The sequence below is a fragment of the Ochotona princeps genome, chromosome 1 (assembly GCF_030435755.1).
Source record: "Ochotona princeps isolate mOchPri1 chromosome 1, mOchPri1.hap1, whole genome shotgun sequence".
Taxonomy (NCBI): Eukaryota; Metazoa; Chordata; class Mammalia; order Lagomorpha; family Ochotonidae; genus Ochotona; species Ochotona princeps.
In genome coordinates, this window is record NC_080832.1 from 94,942,865 (window position 1) to 94,965,828 (window position 22,964).

Here is a 22,964-nt window from a genome sequence, read left to right on the forward strand (position 1 = left end):
ATGAAAATCTGAAGTATTATTTTTAAATATATTCTTTAATTTTTATAATTCGTCAAACATAATTTCAGTTCTCTGGGCATCTCCTGGACAAAGTTAACCTGATTGTTTAGAAAACTAAAGGAGTCTCAAACTGAAACAGGTACACAAGCGTGTTTTATAGCCTAAGTTCTGAGCCTTGACCCTGCATAAGCTTTTCTTAAAAGAAGATATGTGATAAAGGGCTTAACAGCCTCCCTGAAGTAATTTGACATTTGAAGATTTCTTTCATCTTCATTATATCAGAATTATTTAATATAGGTAATGAAAATCTCCTAAGGCAAAATTTGCTTCAGGAAAAGTGGGGTTTTCTCTTTTTGCATCGACTGCTTGATATTTCCATTGCATCCATGTAGAATACAGTAAGTGTTCATTTGCACATGATGAAACAAAATTGAAGACAGGCAGTCCTTACTTTCTGAATTATTTTAAAAAAGAAATTATTAGAATTTTTTAGAAATAATTCTAAGAAAGAAGATATTTTAGTAGGTACAATAAAACCTAAAATAAAGTGGACATTGTTGAATAGTTAGGGGCAAGATGATGCTTTCTGAGTACTTGTCATGTATCAGATGCTCATCAAACACCTTACAGAGGTGATAAAACCTGCAAGTTCTTGTTGAGGAAAACTACCAACTTTGTGCGAGTCAGTGAGAGTGGGCATTGCTACCAGGGAGAGGTCAGTGCTGAGGGAAAGCTCCAGAATCTATCGCAGGGATTGTAGCAACATATCCCACTACTCACCATGTAAACACTTCAAAAAAATTTTTTTTTAATTTGCTTATTTTGTATGGAAATTTAGAAATATCTGAAGGCTTAGTGCAAAATACTTAAGTGTCTCAAAGCATCACATCACAGTACTTGCACGATCTAGATTTTTTAAACAAGGATTTCATTAAAATCTGTTTTCCCCTAGTGTTGGATGTTTCACGTATTACTTGACATAATTTTTCCAGATAGATGGTCAATGATAGTTGATACAAGATAGATGATAGTTGATAGATTACAGATAGATAATAGTTTTTATTCAATAAAGATAAATGTTTTCTTGTTGCTGACCTTAAGATTCATTCCAAATACCTCAGTGATGTTGAAATGTGTAATAAATGTGTATCTCAGAATGTCTGAGATGTAATATTTCACTAGTAAGTATTTCTAGAATGATAAATAAGTTTGAAAAATCCAAATTGAATCATATTTTTTAAAAAATAATTGCATTGATTATTTACTTAAGAAACATAACTAATAAACCTTAATGGATACACACTTACATAACAGATTCTTAAAATTGTCTTGATACCCTTGACACTTTATATGGTAAATTGAAGCAATATGCCAGTGCTCTACAATTCATCTTAGATCTGTATCTTTCATCTCAGAGCATAGCTTAAAGGGAAGCAGCTATCTTTGCCAAATATTTTTAGGTTCTGGGACTACTACCTAACTTAGAAAAAATTGAGAACAAATGGCAGAAGATAATAGAAAAGCTAAAACAAAGCAGTTTACTAAGATCCTTCAGGAAGTTGATATCATTGCATTTTCAATATTTTGCCAGTGGTTGAAGAGAGCTGGCAAATGTAACAAATCTCTGAGCTCTCACACACTGAGCAGCTCCTTCATCCTAAACTATTGTGTTGATCTTGAAATTAATTTGATATATACAACATTTCATTCATTAAAATAAAATGATACACAATAGTACATAATAGAATGGACTGGGGAGACAAATTAATATGAAGATTTATTCAAAAAGTGCAAAGATGAATTAAAAAACTATATGACTTAATGCTGGATGTTAAATACAGCTTCTTCAACATCATAATGTCAATGTTACAAATGGTTTTGACTTATCCAATTTACTCAACATTCTCTGATTTTTCTTGTATCTTCATACATTGGTCCCAAAGTTTCCACTTAACTGAATTTCTGACCACATAAAAAATAAATCTATCATGAATAAACAACAGCAAAAAATGTGCTAGTGAAATGAGCAAAAGGAGAAGTCAAATCATATACAACTAAATTTAGATTTCTTGAGTGTTTATCTGCAAAAGCACTGTCTGGTCTTGGCTATCACCTGGAGGGAAAGTTTTGACAACAGACCCAGATCGTTTTTGATTGGTGTAAACCCCAAGTCCGTACAGTACTTTCAGGCCCTAAGTGATATAAACCTGAAACTCATGCAGTAAAGTATTGAACCTGTCTCGTGTTGCTCTACCATTGTACACTCGGCCCCTTGAAACATGGAGTGCTCAATTCTTCCTTGGCACTGAGGAGGGTCCAGTTGCTTGCTGTTTCCTACAGGACACTTACTGAGAAAGTCCTATTCCCTCACTTCTTTAGGTAGTAAAATTTTCCCTACAGAGATCACACTTTGTGCTGAAAGTTTCTTATCCCATTCCCAGTGTCCTTTAATTTGTTCTTTTCTTTTAAATCTAGAGGACACTCATTACTGTCATGTGCTGATCAGTTTTCCTTATTAAATCTGTCTCTGACCATAAGAATTAAAGCTCCACTAGAGAGGCATCACTGTTTCTTATTCACTGATACTCAGAGTAGCAGTAGGTATATGGTAAATCTTTAAATGAACAAATAAGGGGTTCACATTCTTCTCCTGATAACAAAGCAAGTAGGTGGTTGGGGAGAGGAGCATGGCCACAATCTGACAATATGACACATGTAGATGTGAGGGATGTCCAGACTCTTCAAATTACTTCTTTGTTCCTGGTGTCCAGCCTAAGACACAAAAGATATAGTTTAAAGTCTAAAGGGTCCTTTGCTCAAATTCCATGATGTTTGACAGACTTCTATAGTCATACCAAAACAAGCAAGCAAGAAAACTTACATTCAAAACAAGTGTATGAACCGATTCATTGCTTCCAGTTGAATTTATTGTTTTAATAATGCTGTCGCCTGGCTACCAAATCCTGACATACTGAATTTCTGTGTTCCAAAACCTTGTCCTACATCTAATTTCAAAAAAATGACACTACATATGTAACTCAACTTTAAAATTATGAGTTGTCTGGTTTTATTTACACCATGTTGGGTGATGGTGGGAACTGTTGCTAATGTAACGAGATCAAGTGTTAGAACTGGACTATACAAATAAAGTGCCGAAATAAGAAAGTAAGGTATGCGTGTTTTACTCACCTGCATAATTCATCATTTCGGCAGCTGTGAATTACATTGAGGCAAGAAGGGGGTGGAACTATGTTCACTGCACATGGCTTGCGGTGAAGAGCTTCTTTGGACTGCTGACAAGGTATATCAGATTGAGCACAGTCACAAAAAGCCAACATCTGGGCAATGTTAAAAGGCATATTTTGATAGAAGAACCGTATGGCTGCTTGGCAGTGTTTCACATCACACAGATTTCCATTTGCTGAGCAAGCTTTAAGGTAAGGTACTAAGTGTGCATTACAGACCACATCCCCTACACATGCCTCGGTCACTTCCAAACAGGATGGGATCCCTTGGAATTCTGAAAGCAATGAGATGCCTCAGTTATGGAAAAGCTAATAGAATCTGCAAAATACTGTTGAAAAGACTCTGAGCAAAATATAACAAAGTACCAATGTGCTATTTTTGGCAGACGCTTCTCCTTTATTAAGAGTAAGTTTGAATTTACTGAGACCTAAGTAGTGTGCTATTTGAATCATCTTTCATCTACACTGGATACGTATTGTGATGCAACATGACAGGAAGTGTGTAGGGCCAAAATTGAGAGGAAGGAAAAAAGTCTGAGCCCAAATTTCTCAAATGCAAATAATAAATCTTCAGAAATTACATTTGAACTATATAGCTTGTGAATGAGAAGTTCACTGGTGCAAGTTTAAATGATTCTTGTTCTGTTACATAGTTTCTTAGAGATGTAGGATCATCACATTATTTTTACATATAAAGATGTTTATATTGTGTAAAACACAGATATATATAAATGTCCTCTCCTCACCACCATATGTGCATTCAACTACATTCAGTCCTGAAAAATTTTAACTTATATGAATAAAATGCACACAAATTTTAATTGCTATATAGCATATGGTTTTAGCTAAATAATATTTCCAAGTAAATACATAAATACTTGATGAATGGACAAAACAATTGATATGTCATTAATGAAAGAAACGTAGTAATTCTGATGCATTTTGTTAAATTAAAATTGGTAAGCAACACAATTTAGAGATGGTGTATCTGAGAAAGTAGAAATTATATTTTAATCTATATTATCTAGTATTTACAATATAGATAAAATCATAATTTATGCATTACCATGATAGGAAAGTGTTGTAAGATTCCACTTGAGTTTAATGTCCTCTTTCATGTTACCTAGAATGGAAATTAAGAAAATATTGTACAATAAATTATAAATTTCCTAGAAGAATACGTATCACATTTATGAATGGATAATTGAGCAAAAAAGACACGGGCTCATGAAATACTAATTTAACACTTGGTTTTACCCTCAAAATTTTGTGATTTTTTAGATGAAGAAAAATAAACCTCTGCAATATCATCCAAGCAAGTTGATTCAGTAGCTTGAAGATTTAAACAAATGCTAGTAACTAGACCGTGTTCCTTGAGGTAAACAAAGACTGTTTTGGAAGAACAGAAGAGACATGGTCTGAACAATAACAAGAATCCTTACCCAGGAAGGGTCCTACTTAGGTCCAAATGGAATTTAAAGGTAATTTGTATCTTTAATAACATTTTTTCCAAGAGTTCTTATGTATTAAAAGTATAGAATTTGAAACTAGTGTCAGTGATAGAGGATGCAGTAGCTAGCTATTTCTAACATTATTCACTCAAGAAATACTGGTTGAGTCTTTTTCCAGCTGTGTACCCCTTGTCATACGTAGGATGACAATCTTGTCCCTTTCAGGCAGCATCCCACAGCCTAATAGGAAAAGTGAACATGTGAAGTCAAATGAGCACTGGTGCATGGAAGCATAAAGTAGTGGAGATACAGTGGGATCCGATTTTCTTTTGAAAGTATAAATGTTTCTATTGTGTACTAAGATTAACTTTTGTTGTAGTATGAAATGTTCCTTTATGATTTGTTTTGTCCCTAGCCAGGATGCCTCTCTCTATATATGTAGATTTTGCCCAGCAGTCTAATTCATGTGTATCATGACCCAATCACTGGAGAATTTTTCTTAAATAAGCAATTATGTCACAATCTGTTCCGATCTTGTATAGTTCCAGTTACTCTATGTATGCATGTTTTCTTATTTCTGTGCATTTAGATGACATTGAATGGAATCCTAATTTTAAAATGTCATGCACCATATAGCTTTTATATCAGACCCAAAACTCTAAACCCTAGCCATTCTATTACAGACTGATGTGCCTACATTGGGCCTGATGGGTGAGGTTCTGCCACTCATTAAAAACTGCTCAAGAAACTGCCTTTGAGTCAAAAGTGCATCCCACATTTACTTGAGGTTAGCAACCAAATTTTTATGCACTGAAAAATACATCTGTTGAAGCCCTAATTCCTCATGTGGTTGTACTTGAATATGATACGTTTAATGAAGCAATGAATGTGAAATTAGGAATAAACGTGGGTCCTTGATTTGATGACATTTGTGACCTTAAAAACTGTAAAATTAGTACTCCCTCTATCTCCGCTCCTCCATATCCCAGAAGAACCTAACAAGAAGACTGCTGGCCATACATAAATCAGGAAGAGAGGATTCCACCATGAACAGACCATGCTGGACCTTCATACAGGAATTTCAGTTTCCAGAATTATGAAAATTAAATGGCTGCTTCTTAGGCTATTCAACCTATGATGTTATGTTTACAGTAGCCAAAGTAGACCAATTTATTTACTGCATGCATAATAATTATACAAAAAAAATATTTTTAGTGTTGGGAAATAAATTCCATCTTGGATAATATGCTGCTTTATATATTATGAACAATATGTTGCAGTAAGTGTAGAGAATAAATTACTAATTTTATTATATATGCATATATGTATAAAAATACATATTTTAAGCTTTAGATTGATTACCAGAGCTCTAGGAGGCAATAAATATTGTGTATAAATACAAATATGTGCTATACAAGCTTATGTGTGGATTATAATATTATATACAAATGCACAAAAATATATAATGTTTCCTCAACTGTAGGGTTTTATGCTATAATTAAATGTCTTAGACTCACTACCATATATCCCCTTGCCTTATGCACCCTGTTATGTATTTTGTTACATCTGCTATGCATCTTGCTTGCACTTTCTTAGGTCCAGCTATACTGTCCTCCTGGCATCTCTCAAACCTCAAGGCATATTCATAGCTCAGAATTGTTTTAATTTGCTGTGTTCTGCCACATGCATTCTTTTCCCACCCATACATAGGCCTCATTCCCTTGTCTCTTTTCAACTTTTCCTAGACATTAAATTTTAGGACACTATACTGATTATTCCATTAAAATCAATCCCTCAACCAGACCTTTTACACCCCCGTTTATTTCATTTCTCTCAGCTTGAACTGCTGTTTGGAATATTTATAATCATCGCTCATATTGCTAGTGGAGATGTTAGTAGTTTATCATGGGGACCTTGGCGATGCAGGACCTCAATTCCTTAAAATTTTGAGTACTGCTGGGTAACATTCACACTGGTCCTTTTCTAGACATTGTCTTCCTCAAAAGAACCCTAACACACCAAATCACAGACTTTCCCACAGGGCAGCTCGTATCCAGTACTGGTCTGTACGTAGCATGTAAGCATATCAGTTTAATGGGAGGTCTCTTTGAAGGCCATCTCAAGACCATAACTTTCTCCAGAAGGAACACTGCTCTGTGTCAACTTTATATCCTTTCATCCTCTCTTCAGTTACTCCTGTGATTTTCTTCGCAGTTTTTGCCTGCAAGTGCCCACCCCAATAACCTCATGCATACAAGTTTTTATCTTAGATTTTGTATCTAAAGAAATTGACTCTACACATTCTTCAGCTTAGTGTTTAAGTTCCTAAAGCACAGTGATCTTTACTGTTTCATTCACTTCTCTGCGACCAAGGATCAGGACATATTGTAAGACATTGTCGATTCTGAAAAGAAATGATTACCACTTCAGCAATTTTGTATGTTCTTTTAGTTATTTCAGCGAACAGGTAATTGGTTGTTTTTATCCTTAAAATATTGTAAATGACTCAGAAGCATTTGTTCAATGAATCAATGAATAAGACCAATATTAGCAAAAAACTAAAGATAGTATGCCTCTTTCTTCACAAGCCCTTTAGGATCTGGTTACTGTATTGTGTATTTTAGTTATAATTTTCTGAAATGAATATAGCCACCGTTGAAGAGTTGAAATTATAAGCTAGATATCTTTTGGAAAATTTATGCATGGGATTATACTTAATGTTTCTGAATTTATTTGAACACTAACCTGAAACAATGTCCTGACTGAATGAATTCTGATTGTCTTCACTGTATCCTGTTATTTGAGTCATTTGGATATCCTGTATACAAATGTCTTCAAACAAACTTCTCCAAATTTGGATGCAATCTGCTTTTGAAGAGTCACTGCATTGACAATTTTCCAAACTTGTTTCTTTCAGATTTTCTCTTAATTTTGTACACAGTTGTCTTCCAGCAAAGGTTTTGCATTGTTCTGTTTCTCTCCTACAACTTTTCTTGAAATTTTCATACAATACACTGCAGCGTTCAGATTCCAGGCAGGCATGTGCTGCTGTGACACAGTCGCGCTTCTTTTCAGTTATTAGCGGTGTATTTTTCTGAGAAAACCATTGTGTGACATTTGACTGTGCAAACAAGGCTGATTCTTCTAAAAGGGATGAAAAATTAAATAGGTTCATTTACTTAATGCTTCTAATAAATGCATTTAAGTATGCACAGACATATCTTTTGAAAATATCCCATAAATCAAAAGCCAGTGAGACATTATTTCAACACAACCATTATAAATGATGTTGAATTTTTTAAAAATGGAAATATGTAACATTCATCATTTGCATTATATTAATGACTAATTCCCTATAGTGATATTTTATCAACATCATTTAATTTTGTATTTTTATAATATTTTGCTGATGATTGACAGTAATTATGCTGAATTTAAATTATTTATAAGTCATTACTTATCACATAAATATTTATGAAGTTCCGTCTTTTCTCCTGCAGTTGTATCTTTGCTAAAATCTTTGTTAATGTTATGAAATAATATCCCCAGTTCTGGCTTCTCAGGCACCAGTATTCCATATGTGTGCTTGTTCCATTCCTAGCTGTTTTCACTTCCAATCCAGCTACCTGTTAATGCACCTGGGAAAATGCCAGAAGGTAGCCCAAGTGCTTAGCGCCCAGAACCCACGTGATAGACTGGCTGAAGCTCTAGGCTTCTGATTAGGACCAGTCCAGCCCTGGTTATTTTAGATAATTGGGGGAGTAAGACAGTGAATGGAAGATCCCATTTTTTCCTGGTAACGCTACCTTTCAAATAAATAAATCTTCTAAAAATCCCCATTAAATAATGAGCTTTATAAGACAGTTATTTTTATTAATTTCCCTTTACTTACCCAAAATGTTAGTTCCAAAGGAAATACAATATAACTATATAAATTTAGCTCAACAAGTGAAACACAGTTTTCTTCTTATATGCCCAACATCCAGTTAGCATGTTCAGACTTGCATAAAGGAGATGTATGTAAACGAATGAAATTCTTATATAGTTAGTTCCATTACATTATAACTTGTAATTTGATACACACTGTAACTATGCCTAAAGGTCAAACTATCTTGTAACACATACATATAAACTGTAAGTGAGCATATCTGGAATAAGTCATAGTAATATATCTTGGGTAAATGTCAGTCTTACTCTATTTTCTGCTAATGAAGAGCAGAGACACTGTTATCCATATTTATATTCCCCAAGTTAGTACAGTATGTACATATGTTAAATAATAAACATTTTATAAATTTTCACCTGATTGAGATGTTCAAATATGTTTAACGTCTTAAAACATTTAAACTGCACATTTGTAAGGTCATGTTCTAAGTGTTGGCCACAATGTTGATTATTTTAGCATATACCTTAAAAAGAAATAAAGATTATTGTTTTAATAAGACATTCTAAGTCATTGCTTGTGATCACAGGATCCTGTATCAGAGCACTGGTTCACGTTCTGGCTGTTCCACTTCAGGTCCAGCTCCTGGTTAAATCTCTGGGAGGCAGAGGAAGGTATTCTAAAGCACTGTGTCTCTGGCCATCAATGTGAGGGACGCATGAACCAGGCTCCTGGTTCATGCTCCAGCTCTGCTGTGGCCATTCAGGGATTGAACAACTGGGTGGAAAATCACTTATTCTTTGTGTTTTACAGGGTCACTCTACCTTTTAAATTAAAAAAGAGTCAAAACTGACCTTCCTAAAAAGCTACAACGTATGGATATGAATAAACTGATGAATGTTTGAAAAATGCAAATTTGAGATGCAGATTGATGACCAAAATGTGTAGCTCTTTTGTGAAGAGCTACATTGGAGATAGAAGGAATGGTAAGATTTAAATTATGAAAAGTTTTCATTGCAAGAAATTAGCTAGGTGTTTTTTGAGGCCCTAATGAACAGTTCAGCTCCATTATCGTGGAATGAATTTCTGAAATCATTTGGAATTTTTGCTTTTGATATTTTCCATATAGAGTTTGCATTTCTATAATTTTTGTTTGCCTCATTTATAAATTTTATGTGGTAGCATTTAATAAATTTCTATGGTGGAAAAAAAGGCCTTGTTTTGTGAACCAATTTCAGATAACTGTTCTAAAGTTTTATATCCTTGTTGGCCTCTAACAATATTTTGTCAAAATATGATGTCATTGAAATTAAATTGCAATGCAAATTCTCTCACTGGCTTAAAACAAAAATTCAACACGTATTTTAACAAAGATTTAACGTATCTATACTCATCTCACTTCAATATCAATCTGAGACTAGCAAAGACCTACTAATGAGCATACTGACGTCTGTATGACGTCTGTTTGATTTCTCAGTATTCTAATTGCTGACTATTTCTTTTCTGAGTCCTCTCATTGGTTTTGAATACATAATTTTCTTTGGCTTTTACCTCCTCTGATTCTTCATCTACATCATGACAATATTTTGAAAGTACTTTTTTTTATTTGACAGAGAGAAAGAGAGAGAGAGAGACAGATAATTCACATCCAGCGGTTTACTACCCAAGGGTTAGGGCTAGGCTGTGTCAAAGGTGTGAATGAGGAAGTTATTCAAGTTCTCCATATGCACTGCAAGGGTGCAAGCATTACAACTAACACCACTTTGGGGGGGCAGAAGGGGAGAGGGTGGAAAGAGGGTAGAATAAGGATAATAAAATAAGTGTTTAATCTAAGTAGGGCTCTTTAACCCAGTATCTTCTACTCACCCTGGAAAACAGTTTGTATCATTTTCCAGCCAATCTTATCCTCCTTGTGTTTTTATAATTCTAAGCCATTGACTCTAAAATCTGTGTATTTTAGATTTCTGTCTTAACAGCCCTGTTTTCAGGTGTCAGCTAGGTGAGGATTGGTCCTGTCTTTTTCTAAATAATTTTTGTTAATCATGAGAAACTTTAAATAAAACACTAAACTTTTCTAACCGGAATGGGCCAAAACATGTCCTTATGTAATGGTTCTAAAATACAATATATGCATGCAATGCAAGTGTTTGTCCTTGCAGTTATAAGATTCCATAAAGATTCCTGACATTGGCTCTTCTTCAGCAAAAGTTTATGGTTCAGGTAATTCGGTTCTTTTCACCCACCTTAGGGACTAAGATTGCATTCCCAGCTCCTGGTTTTAGCCACTGCCATTTCAGGAACTGAAGAATGGAGCAGTAAAAAAGACCTGTTTCTCCTAACAGTCTCTGCATCTCAAATAAATAAGCAAACTAATACTTGAAGGAAGAAGGAGAAGAAGAAAGAAGCACATCACTCTTGTCTCTAATCCTGAACTTCCTTCTTTATTTCTTGTTCTGTGGTAGAACAATACCTTTGTTCCAGCCCAAGAATTTGCACACATATTTAGCACAATCATGCTATCCTTCAGATATATTTACCATTTCCCAGCAATTACATTATCAATACACTTTAAATTTGTCTAATTCTTATAATTTTCAACTAAGGAATGCATTACATCACTTCCAGTTGTCTTCATAACTTATTCCTCATTCTCACTTTTCTCTTTCATTTTATCCTCCTCAATAGTACGTTTGAGAGCTGATGTTGCATTTCCCTTTATGGCACATAATAGCTCTTCTTAACATTTAAATCCTAACCACAGTTTCTACATCCATTCATCTTTCTACGGGCATCTGGAATGTTTCTAACTCTTTGCTGTTGTAGATTGCATTACTGTAAATACAGGAATATAGGTCACTATCTCAAATGCAGATTTCATTTCCTTTGGATTTAAAAGCAAAAATGGGATAGCCGGGTTTTGTGGCAGATCAATTTTCAGTTCTCTTAGTATTCTGCAGTACATTTATTCTGTGGAATACTACTCAACCATTGAAAAGAATGAAATTCTACCATTTACAACAAAATAGTCTCAAGTAGACACCGTTATGCTCAGTGACATAAGCCAATTCCCAAAGGACATCTATAATATGGTCTCTCTGATATGAGGTAACCTTTATGCAAAATACAGGATCAATAAATATATAGGTAAATATGCATGTATACGTGGTCATCTAGAGGAACTGCAAAATAGAGACTATCATATCGACATGTGGAGATTCAATGCAGTATGCATCTCTACTTTCAAATCAAAGATGCACTCCCAATGAAACTGTTAAATATATCTTGATAATAGGATGGTGGACTCTGCCATTCTCCATACCTACAATGCTAGGATACACATAAATAGCAAAATGATGGAGTTTTGACTGTTTTTGGAGGACTGTACTATTGCAATAAAATAGGGAAAATCAATGAGTTGGGGGAAAGGTTGGGAAGGGGAGAGAGGAAATCTAAGATCCTAGGGAACTATAGCATAAAATAAAAAATCCTTTCCTCTTTAGAAATAATGGAAGTTCAGCTTTTCTTTTAAACATCTTTCAAAAATATGATGCAAAAGATTGAAAAAAAACATAGATTTCACCAAAATTAAAAAATAATTTGTTATTCTAAATATACTCCAAAGGAAATGAAAAATCAGATGGACATACTGCTTCTAAAGCATGCATTCTGAAAAAGCAACTAAAATCCTACTGAGAAAGAGTTCCAAAAATTCAAATAAGAAGCCAGCATGTAATTTAAATAATAGTACAATACATTAATGAGATATTTTACCAAATAATACATGGGGCTAGACCTAGAACTCAGAAGCAGAAGTGTGCTCACTATTTTTATCCAGAATAGATTAATATAATCTGACACACTAAATACATGCTGACATGCCAACAGGCCCTTCTCCTGAAAAAAATAGTGTAGGTAAGAATGTGAAATAACATAACTTTTATGCAGTAATGGCATCATTGTATCTCAATTAAAGTTTAGTAGCCTATTTACTTTAACATATACTTAATGTAAGACCCAACAATATCATATCCAAAGGAAATAAAAATTTACTTTCCTAAAATTCATATATGAATATGTTCACTTTATTTGTAATCTCCAAAACATGTATGAATGCAAATTATTTTTAATATTAAATGGATAATAATCTACAGTATAGTTTCTCAATGGAATGGTACTCATCAAGAGCAAGCTCATGCATGAAAACAGATACAGCTCAACTTATGTCAAGGAGAAGTCAGCATCAAAGGCAATTTGTTAGGTAATTCCCTCAATCTAAAATCTTGGGAAAGGCAAAATGAAGTTGTCTACTAAGGATTATTGAGAAGTTGGACAATGAATAATCCAAGATCAAAGCCAGAAACATTTACCTGCTTTAGAGTGGAAGAAAGTTGATAGTGGTAAGAGTAAAAAAAAGTATATTAAAGAAGGTGCATTCCAGGATGGTCACTTTTCACAGGGCATATATAGGGACATTGAGGACCTGAAAAATATTGGCTTAAGAATGTGTGACCTTTCAAAAAGTCTCTGAGTATCTCCAAGGAGACACACAGAATAACCTGTTTACTATTATTGTTATGTGTCAGTCAGATAAAACGACCCTATGAGATTGTATTTATTCATATACTATCATCTACGCATTGTAAAAATCCATTTTAAAACAAATAAATTCTAATGGTTCACCAATGTTTGAGATGGTTTTTAGCAATTACAGAAAATGCTGTGCACTTAATGAGACCTACAGCTGACAGAACTCTCAGTCATCTTAACAATAATTAACCAAATAAAAAAAATGAAGTTGATTAAATTATGCAAAGTAAGTTAATCTTAAAATTCTGATTTTCCTTTTCATGACTATGAACTTTCCACATTACAAAATATTACCTGATTTATTGATGCATTTTTTCCCAAGCAGTTTATTCACAGTACAATAAAAGTCATCAATACAGACACACTCTGTGAATTGCAAATTATTTTCTACTAAGGAGTAGATGCTCAGGATACACTGTGATGAATTTATCATTTTGCAGGGGTCACCTGAAATTTATAAAAATATGTAACAATCCACATATTAATTTAAATATAACTTTTCTGAGCTCCTATCACAACTAACATTAATCTCTATACTTCATTAATGTAGAAAGAGTATCAGGTATTCCTACAGTATGTCCATAAAAGTGGCATTTTAGTCAAAACATTTTTACTATATGTTTTTCTACAGGATACTTCATAAAATTTATTCAGATTTTCTGCAATTTGAAATAGCTTTGTCTTCATGTAGAATACCGACTTTAGTTCTTCAATAGTATTCAAAGTGATTTTTATAATTTTCTAGTCTTTTTTTTTTTTTTTTTTTTTTTTACACTAGGCCACGCTGCCAAGCCCGAACCATAGCTTTCTTATCCAATCCTCTGTTGATGGGCATTTTGGTTGCTTCCATGTTTTTGCAATTACTGATTGTGCTGCTATGAACATAGGGGTGCATGTTGGTTTCTCATGAAACAGGTGTTTTGGATGTATTCCTAGGAGTGCTATTGCCGGATCATACGGTATGTCAATTTTGAGTTGTTTAAATGTTCTCCATACTGATTTCCATAGAGGCTGTACCAACCTGCAGCCCCACCAGCAGTGGAGTAGGGCTCCCTTTTCCCTGCAACCTCGCCAACAAGTGTTGTTGGTGCTTTTATTCATGTGGGCCAGTCTTACTGGCATTAGGTGGTACCTCATTGATGTTTTAGTTTGGATTTCCCTTATTGCCAATTGTTTTACCTCCTTAAGTAATTATTGGGTATTGTGTTGGGCTGATAATTCATTTTACATGTAACTGTAAGATGATAATAAGAGATGCTTAGATGATTTGATATTTACTATGGTAAAAGATGATTCTAGAACTTACTGAATATATGGTTACTATTTCTAAATAAATTATGAATTTTTCATAATTACCAATGTTTTATTTTCTGTTTCAATTTAGAAAAACAAATCAGATACCTGAAAATCTTATTAGTTGTTCTGAATAGAACTACTTGAATATATTTAATTTGTCACTTAAGAATATTTAATTCTTTAGGATATCTTTATCCTAAATAATAATAATGGAATAATTATGCAAATATGGTTTACTATAGTAAACAGAAAACAGTTTTCTGTTTGTATTGTGAAATATGTTATAATTAATGACATACGAAATGAGATATTCTAAAATCTCATCTTAAATTGCCTCATAAAATTTAACTAGAAGTCTTATTATCAAAACAAATATATTTTTCATCTTGTGTTTATCTTCAAATTAGCTATTTGACTAAATTCTACATCTGAAATCATTCTGAGCATCCATATCAATGTTGAACTGTGTTACAGCTTTCACTGAGTGTGAATAACCCATGTGCTTCCTCAAATGTGCAGGAAGAAGGTGCTTTTTCTGGCTCCCTCCACATCCTCTGTGATCTGGGAAGTCATGTTGTTGAGCAGGCACTCTCCCGTCATCTTTGTGCACACTGGCATTGTTAGAACCACAGCTTGTTACATGTTAACTGGACAAACAACACTTCACACCTCTGGGTGGTAATGGAATCTTCCTGAAATTAAGTGGGTGTTACGATCAACACTGAAGTTCCTATTTGTGAAGCTATGGAAGAAAAGATTCTTATTTCCCCTTTTATTTTCTGTTACTGAATATTCAATAGGCTTATCAGATTTGTATGCTATTATAGTATTAATAATGCAATATGACAGAATTTGTCATTTTGTTGGCATATTATTTTTGAGTCCTTCAGGCATAACACTATTATGATAGTGTTCCACTCTGTGAGAATGATCAGTTTTTTATATCTTCTTTTGGTAATTTAATGTATACTGTAACACTCTCATTTACTATTTATTGGGCTCCTTGAATATTCAGAACATATGTATGATATTTTTTCTTTTTAGATAAATACAAGTCAATTTCTAATCTTCAATTCTGTATCTCTTGAACCACCTCTAAGCATTTGGAATGCAGGTAAGTTAAAAATAAAAACATATTGGAGCTGCCATTTTGGCAGAGCAGGTAAGGTTGCCACCTGCCATTCCAGCACCCTATGTAGGTATAAATGCAGGTCCTGGTTGCTGCACTTCTGATCCAGTCGCTGCTAACAGACTGGAAAAGCAGCAGAAAATTGGTCAAGTGCTTGGGGTCATGCTGCCTGTCTAGGAGACCTGGAAGAAGCCTTTGGTTTTGGACTGGCATGGTCTCAGCTGTTGCAGTCTTTTGGGAAGTGAACCAACAGATGGAAGATTGATCTCTTTAGTCCTTTTTGTTGATATCTCTGACTTTCAAACAAATAAATAAATCTTTTAAAAGTTTAAATACAGCTTAATTTGTTCCTGACACAGTTGTAATGGAAAATAGTGTATATGCCAGAAAACTATAAAATACACAACATGCATGTGAAACTAATTGCAATCCACATTATTTCTGTATGTTATCATTAGTGTTTTAATATGCAAGTAAAATGCTATCTTATTTAAGTCGCTTTTGCCATGCTACTCAGAGCTATGCATATAAATGTAACATGCACGGTGAGAAAAAAAAGAACATAAAAGGAAGTTGCTCACACATGTTTACTAATGAGGGATATCTTATTGTAGCTAAATTCACTAAGAAGTTATTAAATGTGGATCAAATAAAACATTAATTGTGAGCAAGTTATTTAAAAAAATAATTTTGATCTTAGGATGCCGAAGAAAATATCAACCCCTATTTTTACTTTAGGAAAAGAAAGGCATTTGAGAGTATGTTTTATCAACTTGTCTTACCTGAAGCATTGCAGGCAGCTTCCATTACTCTCCATGCACTCTCACAGACGTCCAGCTCACCTAGGCAGTGCTCTCTTAATTGTGTACAATCACTGATTTGGGAAGTAATTCCATTTTCCAAACGTAGCACCACAGCTTAAGCAACAATAGCAAAATGAGTTTGCTATATTGCAGTTCAATACAAGAATTATAGAAAATAAAACATGGCGAAATTGTTATAAGATTGAAATGAATTGTAGCCTTCCCCCTAGGGAGGCATCTGTACTTCTCCGACATAAGAATTTTAAAGGAATGTCTACAATGGTTCCCTTTCAGCATCTTCAAGTGCTCTATTCATAGGTGTAACTATTGTCTCTGCCTGAGCGTCTCAGATACATTTTCAGACTATAGTATCTTTAACATAGGTCTCATAGTTACTACTCTTCTTTCAACCTAGTTTTCCCAAAACTCTAGAATGTGAATTTCCTGCAAGAAACTTAGTTTATAAGAAACTGCATTTTATTTGCTATTGATCATTATGCCTTGTAACTAGTCCCTTAGGTATGTATAAGTGTTAATTACTGGCTGCATCATTAAGACTTTAATGGTATTATCTACCTACTACATTTCCCAGATATTTCATTTCATTTCACAATTTAATATTTTATTCACTAACTCACTTGTTGAAATTGTTGCAGATCATTTTCTACATCTTCTACCGGAGTGAAATACTGAATCTAAGGAACCCATCTCAGTGATTTAGCTATCAAGATATAAAAACAAAATTTCACCATCCTAAAATTCGTTGTTCATTTCTGACTATGATTTGTAACATCATGCTTAAACCAGGATTTTTGAGAGTCCTTAAATCTTCACTGGAAGTCAAGTTCTGTTTTACAACAAGATAGTTAGAAAATGATGCATGTTTACTACCCTCTAAAAGATTATGGAACTCATTAGTATATTTGATCCATTGTTTTTCATATTTCTATACTGACAGATATTTCCCCATATGAAACCTAATTAGTTGAGCATGTAACCTGAAGAGGGTTGTATGGGAAAAACTTTATCAAATATAATTTGATATCTGAGAATGTCAGAAATTATTTTCTTCCCTCATGCAACTAAACTAATAAAGATGAATTCAGAAGTAAAAGTTAAAAACCTTTCCTTTTCCACTGAGGATCTAATGAGACTTTGTTGCCTTTTGTATGCTTCATTATGCTGCTGCCTCATTTTCCAGCATTTGAGTCTCAGGGCAGGTGTTTGACACAGGAGTTAAGACACCACTTGGGATGTGTGCACTGATTTTGAATCCTGGCTTGACTTGCAGGTGATGTTTCCTGCTAGTGCACAATGTGGGCAGCAACAGATAATGGCTGAAGTGTTTGTCACTGACACCTACCTACATGGGGGGCCAGGACTCAATCCACAGACCTCGGCTTCACTCTGGCCCAACTCTGGCTTCTATAGTATTTAGGGATTGCATGAGCAGGTGCGAGGTCTCTCTCTCTCTCTCTCCCTCTGTCTTTATTGCCTTTTAAATAAATACATAAACTTCCTAAAACAATTAAAATTTCTTAGATTGCTTTTTGTACAACGTGTCTATAGAAATATGTAGAAATGAAAAGAATAAGTCATATAAAAACTGTATAGATTTACAAGCTGTTTTGAATCAATCATCATATTTTTGAAATACCATTGTAGCAACAATAAAGCCTTAATAATATATTATACATTCATGCAAAAAGAAATGAAATATTTGGAATTAGGTGCAAGAAGCAAAATTCTGGAACATTGAAAGAATTGTTTTAAACCAAAGAAAAATTGAAAACATAAAAAAGATTATCATTCCTAACTATTTCCATTTGAATTATTTTAACTCCCCTTTATGTTTAGTATAATTTTAAATAAAACTCTTTGAACTTTTGCCAATAAATACGCTTCATTGTTAAATGCCTATCAACTTAAAGTGAAGTTGTTTCCTTAATTTATTTATCTAGCCATACTTATAGCTATACCTTTTCTTAAGGTAAGATTGTGCTACAAAATCAAGAAAATGTAAAAATTGTACTTGTGCATTTAGCAAATAGATGCTCATGAATTCAACATTAAATGTCAATGAATTATTTTCCACCAACATCTGCTATGTATTCTTAGAATTTAATGTTTTAGGATAAATCCATGTTTCAGATCATAAACACTGATCAAATATAAAGCATTTCATGTCATAGTATTCTACTCTACTAAATGACTCTTGTTTAGGAAGAACTACTGTTATTATGAATTAAGGGAAATTTAGTGGCCTAAATAATTTCATTTTATCAAAGCAAAATCAATTAAAATTTTGACTGTATAACTTGTAAACAGATACTCATTTTATAATTCATAAACAGAACCTGGGAGGTTTCATTTCAAAAATAGCTAGGAAATAGGTAAATTCCATAAATTGTTATAAACAAATCATAAACATTGGATTCATGTAGGTGTTTAAAAAAAGAAGCAAACAGTGAGCAAAACACATCTTTTATAAGAGTAACAAAGATGGCATAGTTTGGTGATGTAACTTATATTCTGCATAAAGTCCCTCCGAAGTCTTACTTAAAAGAAACGGCATGCGGTTTACAAAGAACTAGAAACATTATCAATTCAGACCATAAGCACAGTTCACTTACCCAGGAGAATGAGCGCTAGCATGCTAGAGCAGCTGGTGCAGGCCGCCTAAAGGACAGGTAGATACAGTCACTGCAACCACTTTGTCCACATGAACTGGCTAGAATAACGCTTCAGTTTCTGCTTTGCTTCTGAAAAACATGACCAATTCCAGTCTCTTAATATGTCACCACCTCCTCACAAATATTTCCTGGGCTGTGAACTCTCCCTATTATCTTGATATTAAATTATCCTCCTGACTGTGCTAAACTCAGATGTGGTCCTTCCAAGAAAGCCCATAAGCGAAACAAAAAGAGAAATGACACATTCTCTGTGCACTCAGGAAATCTTTTTTTGTTTCATCTTCAAATATACTAAGAGATCTAAAGACCTCACAAACACAACCCAAGGTTGTCCGATACACTTAAACATTTTAAGCTTTCCCCTTCTTTTCCTTAAACAGTTCAATTACACAGCAAAGATTTAAAGGCATCAGCAGTCCAGAAGAATAAATGAGAAATTCAAGCTCTGTTAGATTTAGAGAGATAGACCTTATCTCATATCAGAAATGTTTACTTTGTGCCTCTAACCCACCAAGTACTTGAAAACTGTACCACTGAGGTTATAGTCACTCACACCTTCCAAATACAGCGAAACTGCCAAAAATGATTATCTATTCCGCTGGAAGGTAATTATGGTCTATGGTCTGTGTTTGTCATTTGACAGCTGTTTTTTCTGCTGGCTTCAATGAGCAGCATTATTGATCTCATGTTTTATTTTGATACTGCTTTTCCTCACGTCTACAGAGCAATGCTTCCTTGAGTGTGCTAAATTTTCTGTTTTGCTTTTTAAAGAATATTTGTTAAAATATATTTATTTATTTATTTAGAAGGCAGAGTTACAGAGGGAGAAGCGACAGAGAGATCTTCTATTCACTTTTCACGGCACAAATGACTGTCATGGCCAAAGCTGGGCCAAGCCAGAGCCAGGAGCTACTTCCAGGTCTTCCATTTGGGTGGAGGGGACCAGGTACTCTGGTTATCTCCTGCTTTTCCCAGGCCATTATCAAGGAGTTGAATGAGGACTGTTGTAGCTGGGAAGTAGACTGGCACCCATTTGTGACGCTAACATCCGAGACTTAAGTTTAATCCATTATGCTACAAAAGTGGCTGCAGAACTTCTATCTATAAACCACTTTGAGGCTGATCTACAACAGAAGACTTAAAGAAATATAATTTTCTGCTTTGACAAGAAATGAAGAGAAGACACATATGGGAACAGTTGTGTGTGCACAGCTGGCACAGTGCAGAACTTTTGTTTCATTATTTTCACTTTACAGTGAAAGTGATTCGTTTTTGTTTCTAGAACAGCAAAGTAAAATTAATGAATTTGTTTCATGTACTTATTATTTAAACTATGTCTCTGAGACATTAGTTTAATGTCCAGCATGTCCTTTAGCTGGTATTATTGTTAGTTTGATTGTTCAGTATTCTTTTTGTTGGTTTTCTATATCAGCTTGTTCACAGAAGTTGTTTCTTCCTGATAGCAGGGTGATTCACCTTTTTTGTCTCTTAAAAGTCATCATTTATAATGTTAGTGTTTTCTACGAAAATTTCAGATAATTAGGTTGCATCAATGATGAAACTGTCAAGTACCAATCAAGGAACTAATCCCATGTGCATCGTTGTAGTGTAAATTGTAGGTGGAATTATTTCTATTATGGTTACTGACAATAAGGAGGAATAAATCCCAAAAGTAAACAGGTGAAAGAATTTTTTAAAGGTAAAAAGCACATTTTTAATAAAGCATTTAACTGGTGAGTGGAAACAAGGGAACCATGAATAAGTGAACTGATAAAACAAAGGAAAAGAGAAAGGGAAGTAATTCCCTTTTCCACTCAAGGGAACTGATATACACATGACTTCGTAGAGTGTGACGCTGCACAGAATCTAGAGGTAAGCCAGGATGAACACACCAATCCTTAACAGAGAGACAGAGCTTTGGAGCCTATCTTGTGCAGATTCAGAAAGCACCTGTGATCGTATTCCTGCTTGTCACACATAAAATAATCTCATTCGATGCGTTCCTATGCAAAAGGTACTCACAGTGACATGTGTCTCTTTTTGTATAGACCCCTTCATTACAGTAATATTATATAGGCAAATGCATTTTTTACAGATTACAAAGCAAATTATTCATATTGAGGTAATAGCAAAATATCTTAAAAGTAAGTTCATGGTACAATGGTATACATGCTTTGTGTTAAAGAAATAAATGTCTATATCCAACTGGGCCTAAAACGTCATAGTTTCAGTGTAGTGATGATTGTATATCCTAATTTGAGATCTCATCCATGGGTCTATAAAAAGATCTGCGATTTCTTCTAGTGATAAAAGTAGCACAGGAAGAACTGAATTTTATTAACAGGTATAAATAGAGCACAGTTTTACATGCTGGAAAATTTTTGATACTCCAAATTAATAAACCGTAATGTGATCCCAGTGAGAACAATGTTATCAATTATTCACTCAATTGAAAAATGATTACTGAATCATAACATTTTAGGGTGAATAGAAGTAAAACCCATTGGTTTTAATTTTCAGATAATTTGTGATTAAATTGTGTCTTATGTTTCAAACAAAAGGCTGTAGCCAAATAACTGAAGCAAAAATAGAACAGTTGCTCTGGAAGAAATCTGAGTTTAAAATCTCAGGTTGTGGTTCTTGAATTTCACCAGGACCATGTGTTTTCATTGAGGCATTCACTGACCTCAGAACCTCTATTGAGAACTCCATGTGATTTAATTCTTTTTTTTTAAATATATAAGGAACCTATCATTGTGACTATTAAATGTAACACTCAAGACTTCACAACTGGGCAAAAGGAACCTAACAAACATTTGCTAAAATTTTACTGAATAAAAACTGCAAAAATAAAAAGCAAGACATCATCCCTAATTTCACAGATCAGATAAACCAGGATAAAGATGAAAAAAGTAAGAAAAAATACACTGTTGAAAAAAATTAAGACATGGTAAATTAGCGAAAATAATCTTTATTTTTAACAGGCATTTCTTTTTAGAAAATAATGTTATTTAAAACTTCTGTTTAATGACAACACACCGTCTGACCAGTAGCTCCAAGTGTCTCTGCAATGTCTCTTTAACTTGCTACTTAAAACTTTTTGGAGAGCCTGACAGGATGGCTCAATGGCTAAATCCTCACTTTACAAGCACTAGGATCCCATATAGAAGACTGTGCCTGTCCCGGCAGCTCCACTTCACATTCATCTCCCTACTTCTGGCTTCCCAGAGCAGTAAAGGATGACTTAAAGCTTTAAGACCCTGCATCCATGTGGGAGAACTAGAAGAAGCTCCTGGTTTTGGACTGGTTCAGCCTCAGCTGTTGCTGCCACTTGCGGACTGAACCAGCAGATGGAAGATCTTTCTGTTTCTTCTTCTTTCTCTAAATCTGCCTTTCCAATAAAAATAAACAAACCTTAAAACACACATACAATTTTGGAGCACGTCTCCTTCTGAAGGAGAGACACGTCTAATGTTTGATTACCTCATATGTAATCGCTGAAAAAATATGTATGTTATGATGAATGCCTTGTTTGTAAGACCTGTATAAACAATATTCTCTCACAATGAGTATTAAAAGATACTCATCTTCTAAAAGCATTTTTTTCATTTATTTAAAAGGTGGACTGGGAGGAGGAGAGAGCTTCCATCCACTGATTCACTTTCCAAATGCTTCTGACAACTGAGTCTGGGAGTCAGAAATGCAATACAGGTTTTCTTCATGATTAGTAACAATTACTCAACTCTTGAGCTATCACTTGAGTGACATCAGGAAACTGTAATCATGAGCCAGAGCTTGGAAATCAAACCCAGGAACTCTGATGTAAAATGCAATTATCTCTGTCCTCAGTCCAAACACCCACTTCTCATATAGTATG

The 22,964-nt window shown here is 34.2% G+C and overlaps 1 protein-coding gene across 1 annotated transcript in view; it reads right to left on the minus strand.

Annotated features, from left to right (window-relative positions):
* GFRAL (GDNF family receptor alpha like) overlaps nucleotides 1-21,799 on the minus strand; it is a 57,934-nt gene extending 36,135 nt beyond the window's left edge. Inside the window, exons 1-6 of the mRNA XM_058669698.1 lie at nucleotides 21,774-21,799; nucleotides 18,979-19,022; nucleotides 16,374-16,508; nucleotides 13,461-13,613; nucleotides 4,312-4,368; nucleotides 3,190-3,520 (exon numbers count right to left, since the gene is read on the minus strand). Of these exons, the coding sequence (XP_058525681.1) occupies nucleotides 3,190-3,520; nucleotides 4,312-4,368; nucleotides 13,461-13,613; nucleotides 16,374-16,508; nucleotides 18,979-19,022; nucleotides 21,774-21,799 (746 nt within the window). The remainder of the gene's footprint in view (nucleotides 1-3,189; nucleotides 3,521-4,311; nucleotides 4,369-13,460; nucleotides 13,614-16,373; nucleotides 16,509-18,978; nucleotides 19,023-21,773) is intronic.
* Between the last annotated feature and the right edge of the window lie 1,165 nt (nucleotides 21,800-22,964).